The 26,743-nt window shown below is 42.7% G+C and overlaps 1 protein-coding gene across 1 annotated transcript in view; it reads left to right on the top strand.

Annotated features, from left to right (window-relative positions):
- The first annotated feature begins 1,955 nt into the window (after positions 1–1,955).
- Positions 1,956–26,743, top strand: part of slc13a3 (solute carrier family 13 member 3) — a 41,488-nt gene continuing 16,700 nt past the window's right edge. The window contains exons 1-8 of the mRNA XM_078554967.1: positions 1,956–2,633; positions 4,213–4,478; positions 7,526–7,704; positions 10,790–10,847; positions 12,052–12,240; positions 15,084–15,209; positions 18,819–18,911; positions 22,422–22,526. Of these exons, the coding sequence (XP_078411093.1) occupies positions 2,523–2,633; positions 4,213–4,478; positions 7,526–7,704; positions 10,790–10,847; positions 12,052–12,240; positions 15,084–15,209; positions 18,819–18,911; positions 22,422–22,526 (1,127 nt within the window). The 5' untranslated portion in view covers positions 1,956–2,522. The remainder of the gene's footprint in view (positions 2,634–4,212; positions 4,479–7,525; positions 7,705–10,789; positions 10,848–12,051; positions 12,241–15,083; positions 15,210–18,818; positions 18,912–22,421; positions 22,527–26,743) is intronic.

The following is a 26,743-nucleotide window of genomic DNA, read 5'->3' as shown; positions in this document are numbered from 1 at the left end:
GTTTCATACAGCTGCAGCATGACTTCCCAGCTTTTATACTCAATACCCCTGCCAATGAAGGCAAGCATGCCATATGCCTTCCTGACTACCTTATCCACCCGCGTTGCCACTTTCAGTGACCTGTGGACCTGTACACCCAGATCCCTCTGCCCGTCGATGCACTTAAGGGTTCTGCCATTTACTGTATAATTCCTGCCTGTATTAGACCTTCCAAAATGCATTACCTCGCATTTGTCTGGATTAAACTCCATCTGCCATTTCTCTGCCCAAGTCTCCAACCGATCTATATCCCGTTGTATCCTTTGACAATCCTCTTCACTATCTGCAACTCCTCCAACCTTAGTGTCGTTTTGAATGAGTGTCCCCTTATTCTGTAACTACATCCCCTAGTTTGAGATTCCCCCACTAGTGGAAACATCTTCTCAACATCTACCCTGTCAAGACCCCTCAGAATCTTGCACATTTCAATAAGATCACCCCTCATTTTTCTAAACTCTAATGAATAAAGGCACAACCTGTTTAGCCGTTCTTGATAAGAAAGAGAGAGTGAGTAAATTCTTTGACATTCCATCTGTAATGACATGACAGAAAAACTAGACATAATTTTGTGAGGTCTCATAGATGACAGCATCAACTTTCAAGGTTGAAAAGCCCCTGCTCTTGAACCTTTCCTTATAACTGAATCCGCTGTCACCATGGATTAATCTTGTGACTATCTTCTGCATACATCCAGGGTTGTCATTTCTCCATTACACCTCACTCACCAGGCCTAGCACAAAGGAAGATGGTTGTGGTTGTTGGAGGTTAGTCATTTCAGCTCCAGGACATCACTGCAGGAGTTCCTCAGGGTAGTGTCCTCAGCCCAACCATCTTCAGCTGCTTCATCAATGACCTTCCTTCCATCATAAGGTCAGAAGTGGGGATGTTCGCTGATGATAGCACAATGCTCAGCACCATTCACAACTCCTCAGATACTGAAGCAGTCTATGTCCAAATGCAGCAAAACCTGGACAATATTCAGGCTTGGGCTGACAAGTGACAAGTAATATTCACACCACACAAGTGTCAGGCGCTGACCATCTCCAACAAGAGAGAATCCAACCATCGCCCCTTGATGTTCAATGGCATTACCATCACTGAATCCCCCACTATCAACTGAACTGGACTAGCCATATAAATACTGTGGCTACAAGAGCAGGTCAGAGGCTAGCGCGACGAGCAGCCCACCCCCAGACTCCCCAAAGCCCGTCCACCATCTACAAGGCACAAGTCAGGAGTGTGATGGAATACTCCCCACTTGTCTGGATGAGTGCAGCTCCCACAACACTCAAGAAGCTTGACACCATCCAGGACAAAGCAGCCCGCTTGATTGGCACCACATCCATAAACATTCACTCCCTCCATCCCCGACACACAGTAGCAGCAGTGTGTACCATCTACAAGACGCACTGGAGGAATTCACCTTCGATAGCACTTTCCAAGCCCACAACTACTACCATCTAGAAGGACAGGGGCAGCAGATAGATGTGAACACCAGCACCTAGAAGTTCCCCTCCAAGTCACTCACCATCCTGACTTGGAAATATATCACCGTTCCTTCACTGTCACTGGGTCAAGGTCCTGGAACTCCCTCCCTAGCAGCACTGTGGGTGTACCTACACCACATGGACTGCAGCAGTTCAAGAAGGAAGCTCACCACCACCTTCTCAAGGGCAATTAGGGATGGGTAATAAATGCTGGCCCAGCCAGCGAAGCCCACATCCTATGAATGAATTAAAAAAAGGCCTGGACACAGCACCGAAAATTGGCCGTGATTTTTTTTTAAGTATAACCTCCCCAATTTACTGTTTGCGTTTCCAGTTGCTTTTGTTACGCATTGATTGAACAGGTTAAATATTAAACAATAACAAAAACAAAAATAGCTGGAAAAACTCAGCAGGTCTGACAGCATCGGTGGAGAGGAACACAGTTGACGTTTCGAGTCCTTATGACCCTTCAACAGAACTAAGCAAAAAATAGGTTAAGTGTTAAGTTTGCCAGTCCCCTCGTCAGCTTAGCTCATGGGATAATCTTTTCCATCTTCTTTTGTGAGTGGTACTTGACACTTGCCGGCAGTAAATTGCCATTGTGTCTGTTCACACAGGTTATCCAGCTCACCTGAGCTGTGTTTATGCTCGAGTACAACAGTGTAAAGCAGACGTGGTTACACTTAGCGAACAGTTCCTCGCTGGGGTAATAAAGTCTACAATGGACAGCTCTCCAGGGAAAGTCTTCTTTGCAACAGCACCCAGACTTCACTTGCACGATGTCCTCTGGCAAACCACTGGTTAAAATCTGGGGGGCCACTGTTCACTCACAGTTGGGTGAACAGCACCAAAGCCTTTGAACTGGGAGGTCAGGCGCTTTGATTAAAGTCTCTGTGGACTTCACGCGTTGACTGTGAGCTGCTGCAGTGCCCGAGTGAGTGAGTGAGTGAGAGAGAGAGAGAGCTGAGAGAGGTCACCCACCCTGCGATAGCAAACATGGGCAAGATCGCGGTGATCGCCAAGAAGGTTTGGAGCCTTCGTAAAAGCATCGTAGTCTGTCTGGGGCCTCTGGTACTTTCACCGATTCTATTTACCGTCCCTCCCAAGGTAAAGTCAAACCTTTCTGTGAAATGTGCTGTGGGAAATTGCATGGGGTTTGTTGAAATAGTCACTTTTGTGGAGGGAGCCAACAAAAGCTACCTTAAACCTGCCAAGAGCAAGTTTAATCCAACGGGATTCTTGATCCAGGACCAATTCTATTAAAATTCCCCGTCTTTCTGAAAACATAGAAGTGCATTAAGTGTCTGCTAACTGTCTCCCATGATTGCATGTGCTAATTGCGTGTTTAATGTATGTATTTATTCTTGTTGGAAACTGGTTGTAGAATTTACTGTCCGCCTTCATGTTAGCTTGTGGTAATCTTAAGAGGGAGAGTTGTGGCCACTGTCAGCAGACATAATAAGCCCCCTTCTTTCGGAATAGGCTACAGCAACTTTCACCCATGGCCCCAACAGCGTCATCCCAACACACCATGGCTGTGTCCCAACACTTCAGAGGAGAATGAAGTTCAGATAGTCTGTGTAAAAAAGACACGAGTCTCTCTGGCTCCATCCTAAGAGCACAGCCCTCAGATTTCCAATTGTACGGATTCTAAAGCATCAAGTGGTGAATTGTCTACCCCGCACATCCAGTGTGTTTCTCTCTGTCACAATTCTTCAACTACTCGATAAACTTACAAAAGAGCTTTAAAAGACTTGCTTTGCAGCAAAAAAATATATCCCAGGTCGATTTTTAACTACAATTCTACTTCAGAGTGCTGTACATGCTATATCTCAGTATGTTCAGTGGTGGATAAATTAACAAAAAAATTTAACAACTTGCGAAACATTTCTTCAATGTAGAGAGTACTGAATGAATTATGGAAGAGAATGACACGGCTTTAATTCCCAGTTCCCCGATCTAGAGTTGAAATAATCCGACCCGTGACTCAAAATAATCTGTTTGTGATACAATTCAGACTGAAGAATGAAGGCTAGTTTCAGCATTGTCACACATCTTATTTACTGAAATAATATAGGTGCTTAAGTGCATTGTATTGTTCAATGTTGTCTCCTTGTGTGCTATCATTTGCCAACTGTTTTCATATTACCTGGTGCAAAACATGTCCTTTCATAATCATACCTGTGAGGATTTGACACCAGGTTATATAGGTAGCATTTAACATCACTGTCTGGTAAAATGCACAAGGCTTCTGCAAGGCAATGGTGGCCTTTGCTTTTGATCAGAATATACCACCTCAAGAATTTAACAGAAGTCTGGTGTCTTACAATGCGTATGTGAAGGAAGCAATGAAGGTCACATCTAGGAAGAAGAAGCTGATATTGGCTGCAAAATTTTATTCCTTAATATTGATTTCATAAGGGTATTCTGTAAGGGTAAGGAAACAGATTTAATAGTAACACAGGAAAGAGAATTGGACTAATACTTTAAGTTAAAACAATTAGTGGGTTATGTGGAAAGAGGAGGGGACTGGGGTTAATCGGATTAATTAAAAGAGCTGGCACAGGCAGCATGGGCCGAATGGCCTCCTCCTGTGGTATATCATCCTATGATTCCAAGAAACACAAACGTTTTCCCATATATATGAACAAAATAACCATTGCATTTTAAAATCAATCTTTCCTAGGAGGGAAAATGTCTCTATGTGATCCTTCTCATGGCGACCTACTGGTGCACAGAAGCTTTGCCAATCGCTGTGACATCTCTGCTTCCCATTAGTCTTTTTCCTCTACTTGGTATCTTGCCATCTGCCAAGGTCTGTCCTCAGTACTTTCTTGACACCAATGCTCTCTTCTTGAGTGGTCTGATCTTGGCGTTGGCGATTGAGGAGTGGAATCTGCATCGTCGAATAGCATTGTCGGTCCTCTTAATTGTGGGAGTGTCTCCATCCATGTAAGTAATGATAATACAATTGAGATTTCATTTATTGATTAAACTTAAAAGAAAAGGCATGTTCTTATTAGCCCCAGTAGAATCAAACCTTTACAACCAATGACAGTCTAGGACCTGTTACAATTACAGGCTTTATATAGAACTACTATTTTCCCTCAATGGTCCAACAGTAATTCTTGTCCATCACAACCCCAAAGCCGTACTTATATGATCTTGCGAAAGTGCATATCTCAGAGGTCAACAATTCTCCACTGGCTGCAATCCACTTTAATCAATGCAATAACGTGGAAATTTCCCTATGGGTTCTCCGATGAGTCACAAAAAAATCAGGAAGGAGATTGGCGGAAACCCCGGCTAAACCTTGCAAACAATTGACATAAGCTCACATCCAAAAGTTAATGATATCTTTATTTGTGATCGAAAGGTAAATTAAGCAAAAAGAGGTTGGAAAATGCCAAATGTGCTACATATGTACAGGGAGATTCGAGCCTTAGTGTTCATGTGACAATGAAATAGAAAATTCTGGGAATGCTCAGGTCTATGGAGAGGAGAAGGAGAAGGGCTAACATTTCAGAGTCCACCAGTCAGCAGTCTGGAACATTAACCCGATGTCTCAACCCACAATTGCTGCCTGATTTGCTGAGCTTTTGCAGCATTTTTTTTTTGTTCTTTCAGATTTACGACATCTGAAGTAACATATTTTACTTTTTGTTCACGTGACATTGCTCTGCCCAGTAGGGAAGATGCCAATCCGGTTAAATTAAATGAGTTAATATTGGCTTGACAAGAATGGGCAGAGGAATGTCAAGCAAATTCGGAAGGATTTGCTGTCTCAAAAACCCTTCATAAGAATGTTAAGTATAAGAATCTGAAAAAAATGTTGAACAAAGGACCAAGCAGAAATTTCAGCCTGTTTCATAATTTCACAAGTCTTTATGTACCAACTCTCTTGTCAAAGCAAGCATTATTTTAACCTCTCAGGGAGTAATTTTCAACATCACCATCTGGGCAATAAACTTATTTGCGTTAACATTCCTTACCTCACTCTTTATCTCTTCACAATGCACACAATTATCTGCTAGAATGTTTTTGCACATTAAAACAATAAGCTGATATAACCACAAGGTCGGTAACAGCAAATATACTTCATATGATTAAAAACGTTCACATACATTCTTGTCAAATGTTAACTAAATGAAGTGGTTAGCTGAAATATTTCTTGGGTTAAATATTTAAAACATTCTTTGGGTCGTCCACCTGTTGTTGAACGCGACCGATTTCCATTGAAGTCACTGAAAATTAAAAATTGGGCCTGTTCTGTAATGGGCAATTTGCTCTATGTAAAGCTGTGAAGGTAAAACATTTGCCTTTGATTTACAGATTCTCACAGAGTCTCAATAATATTTTGCGCTATATAATTGAGAATACAGTTCAGATTTTTTAATGTCCATTATTTTATCACTGAATTTAATCCATTCATTTTAAATGGGTTAATGTTTGCATTTAAAATGTCCGATTCATACATCTATAGGCTCAGATGTTGTAAAATAAAATATTGAGTATCCTACAAGATCTGGGTATTTTATGTGAATGCCTCAAATATTCAAAAGTAAATGTAAAGTAGTTTTCTCATGCCTAAAGAACAATATTACTAATTAAATGGGGAAACATCCCCATTTGAATTTTTGATCAAAAGACAGTCTGACCTTTCAAATAAAATAAATATGTAATTTAAACCTTACAGCAGGCTGGAAGCAAATATTTCTTACAATGTGTGCTAGAAAGATATTAACATTTATCAAGATTGGGAGAAAGGGAGGGAAACTAGTCTTAGTTTTTTTCATTAGTAAATTGTAAAGTATTCAGTTAAACTTTGCTAGAGAATCAATGCTAACTCTCAGCTCAATCAAAAGCCAACAAGAGTTGTAGCGTCATGGCTCTTTTATTCACCTTGTGGAGTTTTATCTTGCACTGAAACATTGAAGTTACTGGTTGATATGTTCTCTAGTGTGACCACTCACTTAACCTTTTTAACCTAAATATGATAATAACTTTCCTGCATGGTAATAATGGGTTGACTCTACATGGTTAATTCTATGATTGAGCTCTCCCAGTGAGGAGAAACGAATGGTTACAAAAATGAAGACAGGCCTGTGAATTCCTGATCAGCACCCCTTGTGAGCAGTGTTCCAGGAATGCCCAAAGAAATATATATTAAGAGACATGGGGCAGGATTTTACGCTCCCCCCTCCCCTGGGCCCTGGCAGCATGTCTCCCCCTGGCGGATGCAGTGAGCCATTTAAATCGGCGGGACCATAATATCATGCCAGGCAGGAGGGGCCGTAAAATCCTGGCCATGGTGATACCTCTGTTAAATTAAATTAAACTAAACCAAATTACAGTAGAGTCAAGGCTAATAGGTTAAATTGACAACTTGCTACCCAGGTGTAAAACTGTTAGCTAAGGATCTGCCACCATTATAGAAACTGATTGATACTGGACAGTTTCTATGCTTGTCATTTTCATCAAAGGTTTAGTGGGGCCATTGGCATCATCTTGCTTCTTCTCTGGATTTCTTCAAGCTTCCGTCAGTCCATGTCTCAATCTATCCACCCATCCAATTTTTCTTCTTCCTCTTCTGACTTTACCCTCAATTTCTCCTTCAACTGTTGTCAGGACAAGGCTGTTGGGTCTTCGTTTCCAATGTCTGAGCTTGGCTATCTGTCTCTAACGATACTTAACAACCCTTTAGATTCCTGAACTTCTACTCTTGATCTAATCCACTCATTTGTCTTTCTGTCCATCCAGTTTCTATGATTGATTGCTAATTTGCAATGCCAGCTTTATGCCTAGGTGGCAAATTGAAAATCTACTCCCAACATCTCTTCCGCCCTCAGATGCTGTATTGTGTAAAGAATATTTTCAGCATTTATCCATTTTTAATACAGTGTTTTATCTTTCTTTACCCTAATTCAGAATTCATTCAGAAATTAAGAGACGTTTATTGTAGCAAAGACTTAGTGCTATTGTTGTGTTGTGTTTTGTAGGCTTATCCTGGGAATGATGATAACCACAGCTTTTTTGTCCATGTGGCTTAGTAACACTGCCACTACTGCCATGATGATGCCGATAGCCAATGCAGTGCTCCAAAGTTTATTTGGCACCATGGAAGTCACTGAGAAGTCTATTAACCTTAAAGATGGCATAGATGGCTTTGACCCTAAAGGTAACCCTAATATTCTGGACAACATTGATACTTACAATGTTAGTGCATTAAATTGTCCAAACTGAAGGTTGGAGTTGAACTCCATATCCAGGCTGGATGTAGAAATTGGGCTTCCCTCACCCCCATTGATTTATTTTAACTAAACTGAGTCAATGAGAAGGGACAAGAAGGAGGTAGAACTAAAACAAAAATAAAAATACCTGGAAATACTCAGCAGGTCTGACAGCATCTGCGGAGAGGAACACAGTTAACGTTTCGAGTCCGTATGACTCTTCAACAGAACTAAGGAAAAATAGAAAAGAGGTGAAATATAAGCTGGTTGAGGGGGGTGGGGCAAGTAGAGCTGGATAGAGGGCCAGTGATAGGTGGAGATAGGTAGAACTAGTTGGGGAGATCTGTAATGCTGTATTAATTTAGGATTACTTCTTAAGTTGGTGACCAGTGTCTAATGTCTTAAGTCTTATGAATAGTATGGAACTCTTGTCTCATACTTTAATGTATAAAGCAGTGCTGGTGTTCACTGGTGTAAGAATTTCCCATTCTTTTACTGCTTTGGCAGAAATGCATTTGTGCGCATAGATAGGGTTTCAATCGCACCTCAACGAGAGAAACTTCAAGAAAATTCATGTTAGTGTTGTTTAGTCAGTTTTCTGTCAAATCAGCAAATTGTTCAAAGGTAATGGTGCAATAATATCAGCAGAAGATCTACAAAAATGGTATATTCAGGCTATTTCTCAGGGGAAATCCTTATAGGGGATGGTTATTGTATGACACTTATATGTCACAGACATTACCTGCCATTAGTCAGCCCAAGTTTGGATGTTGTCCACCTTCATTATTAAAGGAGTTGGAAATGGAGCTGAATACTGTAAAGTAGACAGCAAATGCCCCGCTCCTGATAGAGAGAAGGTCATTGATGAAGTGGCTGAACATAGTTGGATCCAAAAGGCTGCAGCGAGTCTAGGGGCTATGATGGTTGTCCAATATACATATCCGTCTTCAATATTGCTGAAAAATGCAGCCAGGCTCACAGTGTGGTACATTTGTGTGTACTGGAAGCTACATATATTAATACACAGGGCCCTGTTCTTTGCAGGCAGAAAGAACATGTACACACATAGTGCCTGTCTCAGCTAAACAGAATAAGTTACGGCCATTTGCTGACTCATTCCTCAGGGCAATGCCGTGACCAATCAGGGTCAAGCTGCCTGGTTTAAATTTCAAACAATGGCTGGCAGTTAACTGTCAGTCAGCATCACTGGTGCAATCTCGTTGGCAACACCTCTACCAATCAGAGTCCACTAGCCAACCAATCAGCACTCTCTTCACATACAGGCCGGGATTTTTCCGGCCCTGTTGTGGGCAGGACCTGCCGTGGGTGAGGCGGCGCCGCAGCCAGAAGTCCATTGGCTTGTGGCGGGACCGGAAGATCCCAGCGGCGGGCGGGTGCGGAAAGAGTTGTTTTCCCCTCATATTGGTATTCTTGTGTGTGTCCTGATGAGTGCAAACGACTATATCCATCTTCCTTTATGTCAAATATGACCCCAATCACTGGAAGGTTTTTTTCCATTGACCCTATTGACCGAGGGTTTCTTAGTGCCATACATGATTGCATGTTACCTTATTGTTAAGAGCAGTTACATATCTCCTCTGGCGTTCAACTCTTCTATCCATCTCTGGATCAAAGCTGTGACAAGAAATATTTCAGCTTCTGGGTTATTAATGTGCTTCAGCTGAGTCATTGCCTAGTGCTTTACAACTAAAGGGCTCCAAAGATTGTTGGATTCCAAGTCTGAGCAATGGACGCACACTCAGCCACTTGACCCTGAGAGCTGATTCTTTTGCCGTTTCTTTCATTCTGTGTACAGGATAGGTTTACAGAGGTAAAGCTCCTGGTCCTAGTCTTACTGCCACTGGGAGGGACAAAACCAAGTTGTGCTTGATTTAAATGTTACAGCTGATCAAAAGCACTCACCTTCTTGGTCCATTTTGGAGCCACACCCATAGGAAGTGAAAGACTCTAAGGATGAGGGGAACTCCAGGTTTTCTGATGCATCCTTTGATGTTCTACGTACTGAAGTGATAATGGGAAGGGATGGAGTTCTGCAGAATGAGAAAGCCTAGGGAAAGTCTGGGTAACCTGTAGCAATTTGAATAAAAGAGGAGCTGTTCTATGCAGTATTCACCTGAAGGTTACTGCTCTGCTGCTCAAACCACAATACTTTGGGCAGGCTAGTGATACTAATGAGGGGAATGTCTTTAGGGGTGTCCCCAAAGCATCCCTGAATAGATCAAGCATACCCATTGACCTCTGGGAGACCTTGACTTGTGACCTTCCAAAATGGAGAAGGTACATCCGGGAAGGCACCAAACACACCGAAAGGCTTCTTCTGGAATGTGCCGAGGCGAAGTTGAGACATCGGAGGAAGTGCAGAAACCTCCGATCAACTTATCTGCCCAACCCTTCAAGCACCACCTGCGCCACATGTGGCAGCATCAGCAAATCACACACTAGGCTTATCAACCATTTCAGAACCCATCGAGCTGGAATGGAAGCAAATCACCCTCGATCCCAAGGGACTGTCTCAGAAGGGGGGAAATAGTGGGGGAGAGGGGGAGTTTGTGGGAGGAGCTTTGTCATGCCCACGTGCTCCCAATTACAAGTAGGTCATGATGGACTCTAATGACGACAGGTGGGTTTTTAAAATGATAAATTAGGAGTCAATTTTCTGGGACAATAAGATCCCATTTAACTCTTTGTACTGCCTCAAAACTGTCAAAAATTGGGCACTTTTCTAAAGGGAAAATCCAAGGTCCAGCCACCCAAGAATCTAGCAGTTAATGAGTAGATTTAATCTTTTGCACACTTTTTTTTTATATGATTAAATTGCCTCAGCAGTTGTACTTTGTTAAGATTAGCCACTTAAAGAATATTAATTAACATCTCTGTTACACTTTGTTCCTAAAGCTGCCTGTTATACAATCAGAAGTTCTTAGTTTGAAATTTAATATTGTCAAAGGATATCTACTTAATAGAATGGAATAAAACAGAATTTGTATGTCGCCTCTTTTTTTTCTCCTCCAGATGATACTTCAAAGGAGTCATTACCCAATGAGGTGTCATGTTTTATTTCTGATGACAGGTACTATGTTAAAATTATTATGTACAAAATGGTAGTGGAAGTTGAATGCAGTCTACCTAACCTAAGGGTTGGCCCAAATTTATTCTATTTATCTAAAAGAAAAGGTCCTTCAATGGGCCGTTAATTGTTTTTTAGTATTAAGTAACACCTTTGTGCTTCAGCCATTTTGTGTGCAATGCAAGTTTATAATGCCTGCACCAAAATAAATTTAAGGTGCTATTGGACTGTCTCACCAATATCCTTGGTGTGAATTCTCACTTTGCATTTTTAATGTGAATACACATCTAATATTCACAGTAAATTATTTTGTCTGCTGTTTAGCATGGGTTGACGTGTTTATTTTAAAAGTAATACAATAGTTTATTCTAACTATAGCCTAAGATACTGTGATGCCTCCCCTTTTCTCATTTTGTCACTTGGTAGAAACACTTTGAATTAGCTTTGCAAATAATGGCCTAAACCTACATTTAAGCATTGGTTGCTTCTTCTGCTCTGAACTTTGAACTCACAAACTCTATCACCACCTACTCAGATGCTTTCCCCTGAGCCTAAGCTCCCTTGCAACATCACAGGATATGGCCTAGCCAATTCTTCCACCCAGAAAGACCCATTGCTGCATTTAATGTTTCTTAAACAATGGCAGTACTTCCACCTCCGCAGCTCTGCTCAGAAATCTACTCCAAGTGTTGTTCATTCTTTATGCAAAGACGAACATCCTGCTATCAGCAATACCCGTCACACAGTTCAATCTGTCTCACCACCACCTTCTCAAGGGCAATTAGAGATGGAAAATAAATGCTGATCTAGCCAGCGATGCACACATCCCATGAACAAATATAAAAAGACACTAATATTCTGAAGCTAACGTATTGACTAGCTCAGTCTTGAACTTCTATCTTGAAAATGCTGTTTGCCTTTTGAATAATTTAGACTTATGTGAGATCTCGGTAAAACACTTTTTAATTCCTGCAGTTGTCTGACTTCTTCACTTTGTCCTGTTGGTTTTGCATTGACTGCAGTTTTTATGTACCTTACATAGCCTGGCTTTTTGTTTTAAGTATTCGTTGATGCATAGACACAATGTTGCCCCGGCTAATAATTTATCTTAATCTGCTGCTGTGAGCTCCTGGAACTCTTGTATGAACATTAAGTATGCTAACTGTAATCACTGACTGATGCTAAACATTTTGCTCTACTTCCTCAGCGGTAGCCAGCCACAGAAGTTGGAGACTGATGTTAACTTTACATTGGCCCAACAGAAGAAAGAGAAGGAGAGCCAGAAGAGACTCTGGAAGGGCTTCCTTATCTGCATACCTTACGCTGCAAGTATCGGAGGCACCGCCACGCTAACTGGGACAACACCAAACCTGTTGCTACTTGGACACCTGAAAACGTAAAAAATGATGATTAAGGGCCTTTTGATTTTGAAATGTCACTTTCACTCAGAAAAGCTGCAAGGGTGGTTGATGAGAGAGTTGCAATATTGCCCTGGTGCAATAGGAAGTGCTCATCTAAGGTTGGGACTAAGGTGCATTATTAAGGCGGAACAGAAAGCTTTAATCTATATCTAACTTGTACTCTACACAACCTGGGAATACTTTTTTTGTCGATGGGTGTAGGAAATGGAGGGAAAAGAAGATCTGCTCCCTGCCCCTGCAATTCGTCTTCAGGATTTCGCAAATGAATGGAAATTTTACGGATAATTAAAATAGAGGTACCGCTGGTTAAGACAATGGGTAGCCGAGACGTACAGATCATAAAAATTCCTGGGGAGAATTTTCCCTGTGGCTGGTGGGCGGGCTGGGCGGGAGCGGGCGCAGAGCCAATCGCCGCCCGTGATCGGCTGCGTGCCGCCATTTTATGCGGGCGGGCTCATTAAGGCCCGCCCAGCGTGACGCGCGGCCGGTAGCGCTCAGTGCCACCTGTGCGGGCAGGGGGAGGAGGGAGAGTCGGGGCTTCCACTCCTTCGCGCGTGTGCCTCAGGGAGATTAAGTAGATAATAAAACTTTTTAATAAATAAAAATAAAAAAATGATTTAAACATATCCCCTCATGTGACAGTGTTACGTGAGCTGGGACATGTTTGTGAAGTTTGCAAAATTTATTTAATTATTTTATAAAATCTTCAGGAAACCTCATCCCGCCCGCGGTTTGGGCTCTTCGCCTGCCCGCCAACCTTATGGTTGGACTGGCAGCGCTCTTAACAAGGTTAATTGGTTTTTTAATGGCCTTAATTGGCCGTTGACAGTTTGGTGGGCGCGAAGCCGCCTCTGGTGTGTCCCCACCGAACGAAATATCAAAATGACGCGCGATGACGTTGGGATGCACACCCGACATCATCGTGCGTCATTTTATGCGTCAGCGTGTTGGGCCCGCCCACGCACGCCAACGGCAATATTCTGCCCCCCCGAGTTCAATTTTCAACTAGGCGTCATGTTAAGTGGTTTCACTTTGAGAGAAGACAGTGATGCTATAATTGGCCTGTCAAGTTAGGAAGGGGAAATTGGCCAGGGAACAGTGTTCCTAACAGTTATCCAATGACCTTGGGATTATGAGCTGGACTGTCAAAGGGTTTTTTTAAAAAAAAATACTTCAATGCAATTCCTTATCAAGAAAACTGTTGGTATTGGGACCCATCACCTTTCCGAGAACTGGCAATCTTTGCTGTAATTTATTACCCATGGCTCAAGGCCAATGCCCTAAATGCATCTCCATCACTGACCAGCGGCATTAATATGAATAGTTCCCTTTTCATCTCAGCTCCTGTTACTTAGGCTTTCACTAAACCATCACTCCTATAGCAGCCTTGACCCTTTGCCTACCCACCAACCCTTTTCCTTCTTAATACTCCGACACTAACCTCGCCTTCATCATTTCATAGGCAGCTCTATCAAAGAGCTGGTACATACACAGTGGGTCAAATGGCCTTCTTCTTCTAAGCTCTATCATTCTCTGATTCTATGATCCCTTCTGAACTATCCACTTAAGCACTTCATCCTCCTCTGCGCTTTTCTCTGTTGTCCCTCACAACACCATCAACTATTCAATCACTTCTATCTCCCTTCCACTTACTTTCCTCAAGTGTAGAGAGACCTGAGAACCGTCATCCTTCAAACTGTTTTCCCCTTAACCTTCCTGTTATGTGTCATACCTCGGAGATATGCAGAGATGAGACACCAGTTTCTCTGTGTGAAGAGGACTTTATTTACAAGTGCTTTTAAAATGGCTGCTCTCTCATGCTTCTCTTTCTCAGTAACCAACAAAGGCTTGACTAATAGCACACAGAGAACAGAGAACAGTCAATATACACACATAATTGAATACCGAACAAATAAACAATTGAATATTATATTCCCTTCCTAACATTTTCCTTCAAATAGGCTTTGTTTATTTTCGAAATTCAATTTACATCATCTTTTAAAAAAACTAAATCAAACTACAATGAGGAAATACACTCTTTATGTCTTTTCCTATTTCTATTAGTGTTTCTCTAACTCTGTTTTTCTCCTTCTCTCTATCAATCATAGGTCCCAGAAAGTAAAAACTCGACGGGGTTGAAAATCCTCGGGCCACAATCCTGGTGGTTCCAATGGATGGTACCTCGATAATGACCCTACCAGCATTTGCGTGGTCAGTGAATGGGCAATGCCAGGAAAGATGCATCTCCAGTGTCACTGAACTCCATACAATGGGAAACTCTGACACTCACCTACCTTTGGTCAGGTGGGTGGCGGGGGTGGGGTGGTGGTGGTTGGGTGGTGGGTGGGAGGAAGGCTCTACACACACTAAACAAATAAAAGATAAAAACTAAACAACCAACAAGTGACAGAGGCATGGCTGAATCATGGGATAAGGGAAATAATCAAAACTACTGGTCAGTAGCTAATATGCTCATTTATGGTCTGTAATATTACAATTGCTGTTTGATAGGTGTGGATTGAGGAATCCCATTGAGTGCTGACCAACATACAATTTGGGGGAACATGAGGGAGAAAGAAATCGACGATATGCTGATGGGTAGGGTGAGATGACCTGTGAAGCATAAGCACCAGCACAGACCAGTTGGGCTGAATGGTCTGTTTCTGTGCAGTAAATTCTATGTAGTTCTATGCTCCCTGCCAGCCTTGACTAAATTCCTCTCAGCTCCTTGGGTGGTGGAGGATGATCCTGAAAATCTGCAATTGGTGCCACGTGATTTCCGATAGAATTAAGATTTTATTTTCTTGCTTTGTTTCAGTCATTTCCCTGGTTGCAACATGGTGAACTTTGCATCCTGGTTTATGTTTTGCTGTCCTCTAGCAATCCTGTTCCTGTTCATCGGTTGGTTGTGGATCGCTTTCCTGTATGGAGGGCTCAACCCAAGGTAAAGAAAAGGAGAAAGATGTTACATGCAATTCTAAACTGAAACCTTCCTTTTGTGCTTTTGGTCTCAGCTTCGTCATGCCAATTCCACCCCTGCTTCCCGCCAACTTCCCTGAACTGTATCCCTGCAGTTGTTGAACTGGTCCTAAATTGGCAGCCTGTGTAAATAGATTTCTTCAATCCTCAGTCGTTATTGCTGCATTTCCCTTACTGATCATTGGCTACTTATGCTGTGGTGGAAAGGAGAGAGGTCCCAACCCGTTTTTAAGTAGTGTTACATGAACAGCATCTCACCTGCTGCCTGGGACACCCTGCCTGGTATCCACTTCCATTGACTTCATTGGAACTAATATCAAATGAGGCAGATAACAGGTGATTGATGCAGTAGCACCCACTTTACACAACCCGCCCAAGATTAATTTTTACTCAAGAAATAATGCCTTTATTCATTAAAGCAAAGAGGGCACAGAGTGTGTATGTTTGCATATGTATAATATATATAAAAATAGAATAATGTATCTCTCTGAAGCCATCAGTGGCATCACTGATGGTAGTTATTCACACTATTGTTATTTCTATATGAAGGCAGGATATGCTAGTTATGGTTAAAAATATATATTCTATATAAGTTTTTTTTGTTCCTGGGTGGCGCTGGCAAGACCCTTGTTTATTGCTTATCCCTAATTGCCCTTGGGAAAGTATTGGTGACTCGCCTTCTTGAATACAACTGCTTCTTGAATACAGCTGAAGGCTGACTAGGTCATTTCAGAGGGCGGGTAAGAATCAACCACATTACTGTAGATCTGGAGTCACTTATAGACGATCAGGTAAGGACAGCAGATTTCCTTCCCTAAAGGACATAAGTGAACCAGATGGGATAAGATATTGATGATTTTAAAATACACATTGTCATAAAAGCCGATTAGAGCCACGGATTACTTACAGGCATATTGAACGTTTTGAGGAAGACATGCGGTTTTTTTAAAGAAATACAAACAAGGACACTGAGCAAAAGATGGCTGATAATGTAAAGTGACCACTTTCTGGAAGATTCCTATGTGGATTATACTGACAGACCTGTCCAGAGAGAACATGGAATGTTGCACATGAAAAGGTGTCATGGTCTTCTTCAATTCTTCAAGCAGAGACACTTAGGGAGATAGGAAAGATGCATGAGACTGAACTTTAATCTCCTATGGTTGCAGAGACAAAAGGTTGATTAACACGTCTCAGCAAGCATCTAAAACCCATCTCCTGTTGATCCATATTTCAGAATATGTAAAATGGTCGGAGATCAAAGAAAACAGACTCTAGGTGCAAGGCATGGTTTTTTTTCTCCCTTACAGGAATACACAGGGAAAAATGGGTTAAAAGACTAGCTGCAAAACAGTGCAGTGTGTGCTAGTCGCTGGTGTGCTGTGTGTGTGGCAACAACAAGAAGACCAACTAGCCACCCCTGCATTTGCAGGCAAAGTCTCCCCCGCACCCCCCCGCCCCCTCTCTCTCTCTCCCTCTCTCTCTCTCTCTGTTGCTGGAGGCGCAGGCATTTAAAGCAGAAACCACAATCAAAAAGGAAATAGGACCGTTTCTTCAGCCAATCTGCAGAACCAAGTGTCTCCAAACCAACTGCTAAACTGCCAAAGTCAGCTCTACTGGAATCATCCAACTTAACGGCCGCAACATTTCACCATCTACGCCTCACGGACAAACCAAAGACTGATTCGTATATCTTTTTTTAACTTTTATTTGGACTTTCAACTTCTCATTTCTGATCTGTGGTGCATTATTATTATTATTTTTCTTGGGTTTTTAGTAACTAATATACTTACTCTTTCTTTGACTCGAGAAAGCCTGGTTAAATTGGCTCCTTCTAAACAAAAATGAATACATTTGGACTGGGTAAAGGTATCCACGGGGCGGGGGGGGGGGGGAAGGGATCCTTTTTAAATTAACCTTGTTGTGACCAACTGAGGGGGTTGAATCAAGAAGGGGATCCAGCTCATTCCTCCTCACCCAGGAGCATTAGAAATTTGAGGTCCCGTTCGGGAAGTCAACAAATTGGGGGACCTCGCCAGGGGACCCGTTGTAATGGCATATATTAGGCTGTAACTTCCAAGTAGGGTCAGAAAGAGATGGCCCACAGGAATTAGAAGAAATAAATACATACTTACCTGCCCTTGAAAATTACGCTGACACTTCTGTTTGCCAGAGCTACTTGGGGACATGCATCGAAAGATTCCTTGCAGGCCCTGGCAAAGTGCAGTTCTGGCAAATTCAAGGAGGCCACGTCCCTTTTTTACGGCACTTGCTGCCGTAAAGCAGGTAAGTTTAGAGTTCCAAGGAAATTGACAGGCCAGGGAGAAGGTAAATGTCCAGGGTAAATGGATAGGATTTGGTGGGGGGGGGTGAGGAATCAGAGGTTGGGGGGGTTTTCAGGTGGGGGTGTCAGAGGTTGGGAGTTGAGGGGTCGGAGGTCAGGGTGGGGATGGCAAAAGTTGGGGGGGGGGTGTTATCAGAGGTTCGGTGGGGGGCGGGGGGATGTCGGATAGCCATGGGGTTGGGGGGGTTTTGGAGGTCCGAGTGGGTGGGGCAGGGTCAGAGGTCCAGAGGTCTGAGGGAGTTGGGGGGGGTGCTGGCTTTGGAGGTCCGGTGCGGGGGTGGGGGTGTTGGAGGTCCGGTGGGGGGGGGGGCAGATTTGGGGGGTGGTTGGAGGTCTGGGGGGTTGGAGGTCGGGGAGGGTCAGAAATCAAGGGTGTCCGAGGTCGGGGTTGAGGGGGATCGGAGACTGGGGTGGAAGGGTCAGAGGTCGGGGTGTGGGGGCAGTCCCATGGGGATCAGCCTGGGTGTTTACAATAGTTACCCAGAAGTTAGAAGAGGTTTTAATTCTTCTAACCTTTTCTGGGTAACCATTGGTGGAATCCTGATGTCACCATCCGAAGTTTGTGATTTAAATTGCGTTTTCAGATGGTTCCCAGCACAGGGCAATGGTCCAGAGAAAGTTAGCACTTCTGGGCAATTGCCGTACAAACCCTTACCGGGGAATTTCTGAGAGGGATTCCCCAGTGCATCTTTGGGGTACCCCCCCCCCAGCCCAAATCTGACGCTTGGGAGCCCGGAAGTTACAGCCCAATGTCTTTCCGTAGAGGTCTCAGTAAACTTGACTTCTTTATGACAATACAAAAGCAAAATACTGCCGATACTGGAAATCTGAAATAAATCAAAAGATGCAGGGAGAATGCAGGTCAAGCAGAATTTGTGGGGAGAAAGAGTCGGTTTGATGAAAGATCACTCAACCCGAAATGTTAACTCTGTTTCTCTCCACAGATGCTGTCTGACCGCTGAGTTTTTCCAGCATTTGTGTTTCAATTATTATTGAATTCTTTGTGGCCTGTCTGTCTGATGTTCTGCCTTATCCCATTCTCTTGCACAGAACTGTCTGCAAGTCTGTTGAACTCCAGTTCTATGTGAAAACACAACACACAAAGGAACAATGATTAGATTCATTAATATGAAAAAATATGTCAAATTCAAAAGAAGCAGAGAGGCAAAGTTACATTGAAACTTTATTATGATGATAATTTGGGAGTCTCTTTTTCCATCTTATCTTAAGGTCATGGAATTTGAAGAAATCCATTAGCGCTGAGTCTCAAGCCAGAGTGAAAACTAAAATACAGGGTGATTACGACAAACTGGGGCCCTTAACGTAAGTATGGATGGTTTTACAGTGCACTGAATGGCAAGGTATTTGTTTCCCACCCACCCCCATCCCCTGCCAACTATGTAGAAAATGGTGCACGTATTTAAGAATATGTAGATACTGCCCGTGAGTAGTGTGGTTAGTGATTTATGATCAGCAGCTTAAGTTGCCAATGTGGGACCACATAACGTAGATGCATCAATGTTTTACCAAATGATAGCTCTCGCTCCCACTGCCCAAAGTGAAATCACCTCAGTTCAATATTCTGCTTCTGTTAAATTGACAGGTTGCATTCTCAAGGATCGTGTTCCCACTCTCCATTTATAGTAGATACAAGGAGGCAGACTGGACATGTGGGAAAACGAAAGATCACCTGCCTGCCTATTCCCCACCAGCACCCCCATCCCGCCGCCCCATGAATAGCTCTACAACTCTGTATATTATAGTTGGCCCCCACCACACTCTCCCTTTCCACGAGAATCCTGAAGGATCGTTTCAGGAGAGCCAATTGCTCCCTGACCACAACATGAATACAGTGCCTTTATCCAGTAGCTGGTGTGCAGCTGTATCAATGTACCACATCCCATAACTTCATACAGGACAATGTAATACAGTCCCCAACCCCAACTATCTCCTTTAGGAAAAAATTTCAATCAAAAATTGGCCAGTGTTTTGAAAAAGTAGAAACTGCCCAAACTTAATATAAATATAATGCACAATAGGAAGTGCAGAATAAGCCAACCTGTAAGTCAAGCTTGTTACCTGTGGTATTGTTCAGTGGTCTACTTCTCAATAGGAAATACTCAATTTCACGTCCATATCCTATTATTAACTAGGCAAAGCTCATTAAAGGTTGAGAGAAATCGGTGGTGAGGAGCCAGTGAAATTAAACCGCCAGAGCAGAATATTACTTCAGGGACTGGTAACAGCTGTCCTTTCTCTGCCTTATTTCGAACACGGTCATTGTATGCAGTGAAAAAGTTTTTTCAATAGATTGGGAAGTTCTTCACTCAGCAAAGAAGCTTCTCTATCCCTGGGAGAAAGCTATGTTTACAAGCATTCAATCCCAGAGAAAGAGTAGTTTCTTTGATGATAGGGATGCCGGGAAAAGAGATCCCCATTGCACATAAGTCCTTTCTTTCACAAGACCCATTTCCACCCTATGGTGACCTGCGAGTTCCACATGATAAGTTGTTAAAGGGCTTGGTGCATTGAAGGCTATCCATAGTTAATAATATATGAGTGTCTGTGGTTTCAGAGTGTGTTTTGTATATTTTACCCTGTTTCACCGTGTAAGTTATTTGGTTCTTTCAATTAGTCCTTTTTTATTATTAAACATGTTTCACTGTAATTAAACGCAGAACAATTAAAACTGCCAGAAGGGAGACTAAGAGCCGGATTAAGGATTTCCTGTCTCCATCCTGCCCTCCAGGCAATTTTTGCTCAGGCAGGTTCTGGACTGGAGGACCCATTGCAAAGCCTTATTAAAGGAGGCAGTCTCACAGATTTTCAAACTGTGCGCTAAAGAATAGGTGATTGCCAGGACTGAGAGAAGATTGCCAAGGCAAGATCCTGTACTAAGAACACCTAATAAAGTGGGAATGGCAGAACAGTTCAGTAAGGAATAGAGTTACATCTATACAATTGGGGTAGAAGGAAGAAAGGAAAGACTATGAGGCATATTTTGGTCAGGGCCAATTTTCGGGTCCAGACTTGGTGCTACACAATTAGAACACACTCAAGCTGAGAGATCCTGAGTCAATGGAAATTGGTCCTTGGTCCTCATCAGTATACTGGAGTGTTCCTCCAGAGGCACCTCACCTGAGCAAAGGTATCACCAGCAGGAACCCTCAGTTAGGTCCCAGGAGGATATTTTGAAGCGGGCTATGGAGGTCAGGGGACAAAGTGATTTCAAGGGGGCACCCCTGCTCCTCTGACTCCACAGGATCATTTTAAAAAATAATAATTATAACTTAACTTTCATTGGAGGGTCACTGGAATTGCTGAAATATTCCAAGCAGCGTAACCCAGACACCTTCACCACTCATCATCAACAAATTTCTTGAAGCGGGCCTTTCAACAGGCGTTAGGCCCCTGAATTATATATGTAAGGGGCATAACATCTGTGACACAATGGCTCCACAAATTTAGCAGCAGGACCAATAGCAGTGCAGAGAGGCAAAGGTCTTCCATCTGCTAAATTGATATAATGTGCACCAATTTCACTCCTTCTCGCCCTTTCCCACACCTCTCAATTAAGTGAACCCAAAGCAGAGCAATCCCGACTCCCATATATTTCTTCTGTAGGCCTCTCCAGATTTGGCTTATTACCATTTTAGTTCGCAACAGATACATTATTTGTGATCAACATGATTTAATTCAGCACTGGATTTGAGATTATGGATTGACAAGTGTTTCATTTATTAAAGAACGTATGGTCAGGAGTTGTGTTTGGACTGGCCTAGGACTGAAGAGGCAGCCACTTGTGCTTGTACCCATCAAAGAATCAGAAACTGCTTATGAGGATTGTTATCATAACACCTTAACCACTTAACATAGCCACTGCACACCCACCATTAGCCAATTAAACTAGTTTTGAATCTTTAATTAGATTGTTTAGACAGTAACTGGCAAGTTCAATTGTCAAATGCTATGACAGAGACTATAGGCCCACAAATTTCAGGCTAACAAAATCAATCGCTTAGAAAAAAGTTTTCATGGAATCAATTTTTATGCAAAACCCCTGAAGTTCCACAGGGTGACAGGAGACCTAATCAGTCGCATAGATGTTCCTTACATGGACTGAAGGCTTCAATGGAAATAACTGGCCTTTTACCTACCCCACGGAGATTCAGGGATTTCATATTGCATTTGGTCAAAAATACTAATCATTGGATGACATCTTTGCCCTTTGCAGAGACAATACAAAAAAAAAATCCCAGCAATTCCCCATGTGGTATCCTCACACAGCAGTTTTAAGTAAGCCTCTGCTCCCTCTTTCCTACTCTTTTTTTTAACCATTATTAACTTACAATCGCCCCACTTCCTGCCATTCTTGAGTTTCGATCTTGCGTCCTTTCTATTTATTTGCTATTGCGTCGGTCCCAAAGCATTCATTTGATTTAATGAGCACGCATTCCAGTGCCGGCCATGAGCAAGTTGCTGCACTGTCTTTCCGATGGGGAGCTAAACTACTTGGCCCCATCTACCCTCTCAAGCAGACATAAAAGATCCCATGACACTGTTTTGAAGAACAGCAGAGGAGTTCTCCCTCCCGTGCCCTGGCCAATATTTGTCTCTCAATCAACAACATTGAAAACAAATTATCTAGAGATGTACCTCACTGCTGTTTTTACGGGGGTTTGCTGTGCACAAGTTGGCTGCTGTCTCTCCCACATTACGACCGTGCGTAGACGTGAAATGTACTTAATTATCCGTAAGCTGCTTTGGGACATCCCAAGGCCATGAAAGGCACTAGATAACTGCAAGTCTCTCTTTCTTTTCATGATCTTGCAGGTTTGCAGAAGGTGCTGTTTCCGTGTTCTTCGCCTTCTTTGTGGTTCTACTTCTTGCAAGAGATCCAAAATTCATTCCTGGATGGGCTAGTTTTTTCCAACGAGGGTGAGAAAAATTTTGTGACTTCACATAGGTGAACTGTTCAAATGTAAATATTTTGCATGAGGAGACAAAGAGTGGAAAGGACTGGGAACCATATAAAATTCAGCGGAGAATAATTAAATGAGGCATTATAATGAGGGAACAGAAAATGTATTTGCGGGGGACTGGGCAATGCAATGCCATACTGCACATCAGCCTTTCACCTCCTGGAACCTAGGTTATCAGGATGAATGTTCCCTCTGTCTGTTAGCTATAAGGCTTCTAGTGAGTTTAGGCAGATTCAATTCAGGTCCTAGTGGGCAACGATGCACAACTTGAATAAAAGCAAAATAACGCAGATGCTGGAGATCTGAAATAAAAACAGAGAGTGCTGGAAAAACTCAGCAGGTCTGGCGGCATCTTTGGAGAGAGCAACAGAGTTAACAGTTCAAGTCCGATATGGCTTCCTTGTAACTGAAGGGAGGCAGGAATGCATCACATTCCTTCGTTCCTTCAGTTCCAAAAAAAAGAGTCATATTGGACTCAAAATGTTAACTGATACTCTCTTCACAGGTGCTGCCAGGCCTGCTGAGTTTTTCCAATATTTCCCGTTTAGAAGCACAACTTGAAGCCGCCCAGAACTCAGCCCAAGCTAGCAATCTGACTCACAGAGGCCACAAGATGGCTGATGTGGGAAATGGAAAAATGTCTCTATGGGATTGGTTTAGGAATGTTGCTGGAGAAAAATAGAGGGAGCTTCACTTCTTATCTAACTCTCTTGGAGTGTCTAAATGCTGACAGTGGGTATAAATATTCAATTTTCCATTATTAGTATCCCTCCCATTGATGGATAGAGAAAAAGGGAAAGAAGCAGGTTACAGATAGAGCAAAGGAAATCCAAAATGTTAGTATAAAAGCAAAAAAACTGCGGATGCTGGAAATCCAAAACAAAAATAAAAATAAAAATACCTGGAAAAACTCAGCAGGTCTGACAGCATCTGCAGAGAGGAACACAGTTAACGTTTCGAGTCCATATGACTCTTCAACAGAACTAAGGAAAAATAGAAAAGGGGTGAAATATAAGCTGGTTTAAGGGGGGTGGGACAGGTAGAGCTGGATAGAGGGCCAGTGATAGGTGGAGATAGCCAAAAGATGTCATAGACAAAAGGACAAAGAGGTGTTGAAGGTGGTGATATTATATAAGGAATGTGCTAATAGGTGATATTAAGGGTAGAAAGCAGGACGAGCAAGGTACAGATAGCCCTAGTGGGGGTGGGGTGGGGGGAAGGAATCAAAATAGGCTAAAAGGTAGAGATAAAACAATGGATGGAAATACATTTAAAAATAATGGAAATAGGTGGGAAAAGAAAAATCTATATAAATTATTGGGAAAAAAGGGGATCGGAAAGGGGTTGGGGATGGAGAAGAGAGTTCATCATCTAAAATTGTTGAACTCAATGTTAACTAGGGAAGGCTGTAAAGCGCCTAGTCGGAAGATGAGGTGCTGTTCCTCCAGTTTGCGTTGAGCTTCACTGGAACAATGCAGCAGGCCAACGACGGACATGTGGGCATGAGAGCAGGGCGGAAATAGCAAGCAACAGGGAGGTCTGGGTCATGCTTGCAGACAGACTGAAGGTGTTCCGCAAAGTGGTCACCCAGACTGCGTTTGGTCTCTCCAATGTAGAGGAAACCGCATTAGGAGCAGCGAATGCAGTAGACTAAATTGAGGGAAGTGCAAGTGAAATGCTGCTTCACTTGAAAGGAGTGATTGGGCCCTTGGACAGTGAGGAGAGGGGAAGTAAAAGGGCAGGTGTTGCACCTTCTGCAGTTGCATGGGAAGGTGCCGGGGGAGGGGGTTGAGGTGTAGGGGGTGATGGAGGAGTGGACCAGGGTGTCCTGGAGGGAACAATCCCTGCAGAATGCTGCCGGGGGGGGATGAAGTGAAGATGTGTTTGGTGGTGGCATCATGCTGGTGGGGTGATAAGTGAGGACAAGGGGGACCCTATCATGGTTCTGGGAGGGAGAGGAAGGTGTGAGGGTGGATGCGTGGGAGATGGGCCGGACACGGCTGAGGGCCCTGTCAACCACCATGGGTGGAAAATCTCGGTTAAGAAAGAAGGAAGACATGTCAGAGGAAAGTGGCATCATCAGTACAGATGCGACAGAGGCGAATGAACTGAAAGAATGGGATGGAGTCCTTTCAGGAAGCAGGGTGTGAGGAGCTGTAGCCGAGGTAGCTGTGGGAGTCGTTAGGCTTGTAATGAATATTGGTGGACAGTCTATCACCAGAAATTGAGACAGAGAGGTCAAGGAAGGGAAGGGAAGTGTCAGAGATGGACCATGTGAAAACGACGGAGGGGTGGAAATTGGACGCAAAATTAATAAATTTTTCCAGGTCCAGACGAGAGCACGAAGCAGCACCGAAGCTAGTATGTTGGTAGTAGTAGGTGTCTATTGGTCCTTTAATGAGTATATTCAAAAGAAATATTAAAATTAAAGGATCAGGCAGTGGCAAATGTGTGATACAGATTCTTGACGTCTAAATTCACAAATTAATTCCTGATCCAGTCACTTTGGCTCAGGAATTTATGTCAGTAAAGCAGATGTTACAAAGTCAAAGTAAGGATACTTAAAGGATGCCTAATGAAATAGGATACCCACCAGGGAGAGAATTTATTTAATGATAGACTATATTGTACCTTCAGCTTGGAACCTCTACTAACCTCCACCATCCTCTTTATGTCCATTTATATGCATATTTTTGCTTCTAACCCAGATTCCAGCTCATTACTTCTTTCTCCTTTTTCTACATTTGCATCCCCCCATCCCCCCCCACCACTCCCCCCACTTTAAGGTCCTCCATATAACCCATCTCTTTGACTGAGATTTTGATCGGTTCTAACTTTTCCTTCTTTGACTCTGCATCCATTTTCCATATGAAACATCTGAGGAATTTATTTTTGCATTGAAGGTAATATATAAATGCAAGGGTTTGTTGTTGTTGTTGGATTTGGAAGTCTCGCTAAACAGCTGTGATTCTTTGAGAAGATACCTTAGCCAGTAGGAGAAGGTTCCCAGTGGATGTAATTACTTTGATTTCAGGAGGCACTCGAAAAGCCTTCCCATTCAAGTTTTGCCATCATAGAGAGGCTTTATAAGCAACAATTTAACAACAAAGGCTTATAATTGTAATGAGACACACCTGAGTTAACTTATTAGAAAAATACCTGAAGTGCTGAACTTGACAGAGAAAGTAAGCCTAAAATTATACTTTCGGATTCACTGGGACTATAACAAAACAAAGTAGTGTTCAAGTTGGTATATTTAAAATAGTCGACAGGAAATATACATTTATATGATCAGCTAGGAAATGCAAATTGAATCTAGGTTAAGGAACTGCTAATGCTGTTATGCAAAGAACATTAGGGCTGGTATTCTGAAAGGATGAATTCAAATAGGTTGAAAGGCAGTTCATCCAAACCTATTATATGTTCATGTGATTTTCAGATGGAAAAACCTCAAATTGAGGGTTTTCACTGTTTCTGCTTTACTGTGCTATGGTATTAGGTCACTGTTTCTGCTTTACTGTGCTATGGTATTAGGTCACTGTTTCTGTTTTACTGTGCTATGGTATTAGGTCACTGTTTCTGCTTTACTGTGCTATGGTATTAAGTCACTGTTTTTGCTTTACTGTGCTATGGTATTAGATCAAAGATCTGAGTTATACTGACACATTTGCCTCACTAAAAAGGAAACCTGCACACAAGAGAGGCAGTATAGCTCCACATTCCCTCCTCAGATGTGATTATCATTAACTATCAGCCCACTTTCCACTTAACCATAGAACCATAGAACACTACAGCACAGAAAACAGGCCATTCGGCCCTTCTAGTCTGTGCCAAAATATTATTCCGCTAGTCCCATTGACCTGCACCTCGTCCATAACCCTCCAGACCTCTCCCATCCATGTATCTATCTAACTTATTCTTAAAACTTAAGAGTGATCCCGCATTTACCACGTCAGATGGTAGCTCATTCCACACTCTCTGAGTGAAGAAGTTCCCCCTAAACCTTTCCCCTTTCACTTATTTGTGTTAATGCCTTGTCAATTACATTGTTAAGGTTAAGAGAAACAGGTGATGGGTATTAATTGTCCTTGAGCATGTATAACTGGGGGATGGGGGAGATGGTGGTGTAGTGGTAATATTACTGGATTAGTAATCCAGAGGTTTATGCTTTGG

Source organism: Cetorhinus maximus, chromosome 13 (genome assembly GCF_964194155.1).
Source record: "Cetorhinus maximus chromosome 13, sCetMax3.hap1.1, whole genome shotgun sequence".
NCBI classification, from domain to species: Eukaryota; Metazoa; Chordata; class Chondrichthyes; order Lamniformes; family Cetorhinidae; genus Cetorhinus; species Cetorhinus maximus.
This window is presented reverse-complemented; position numbering and strand designations above follow the sequence as displayed.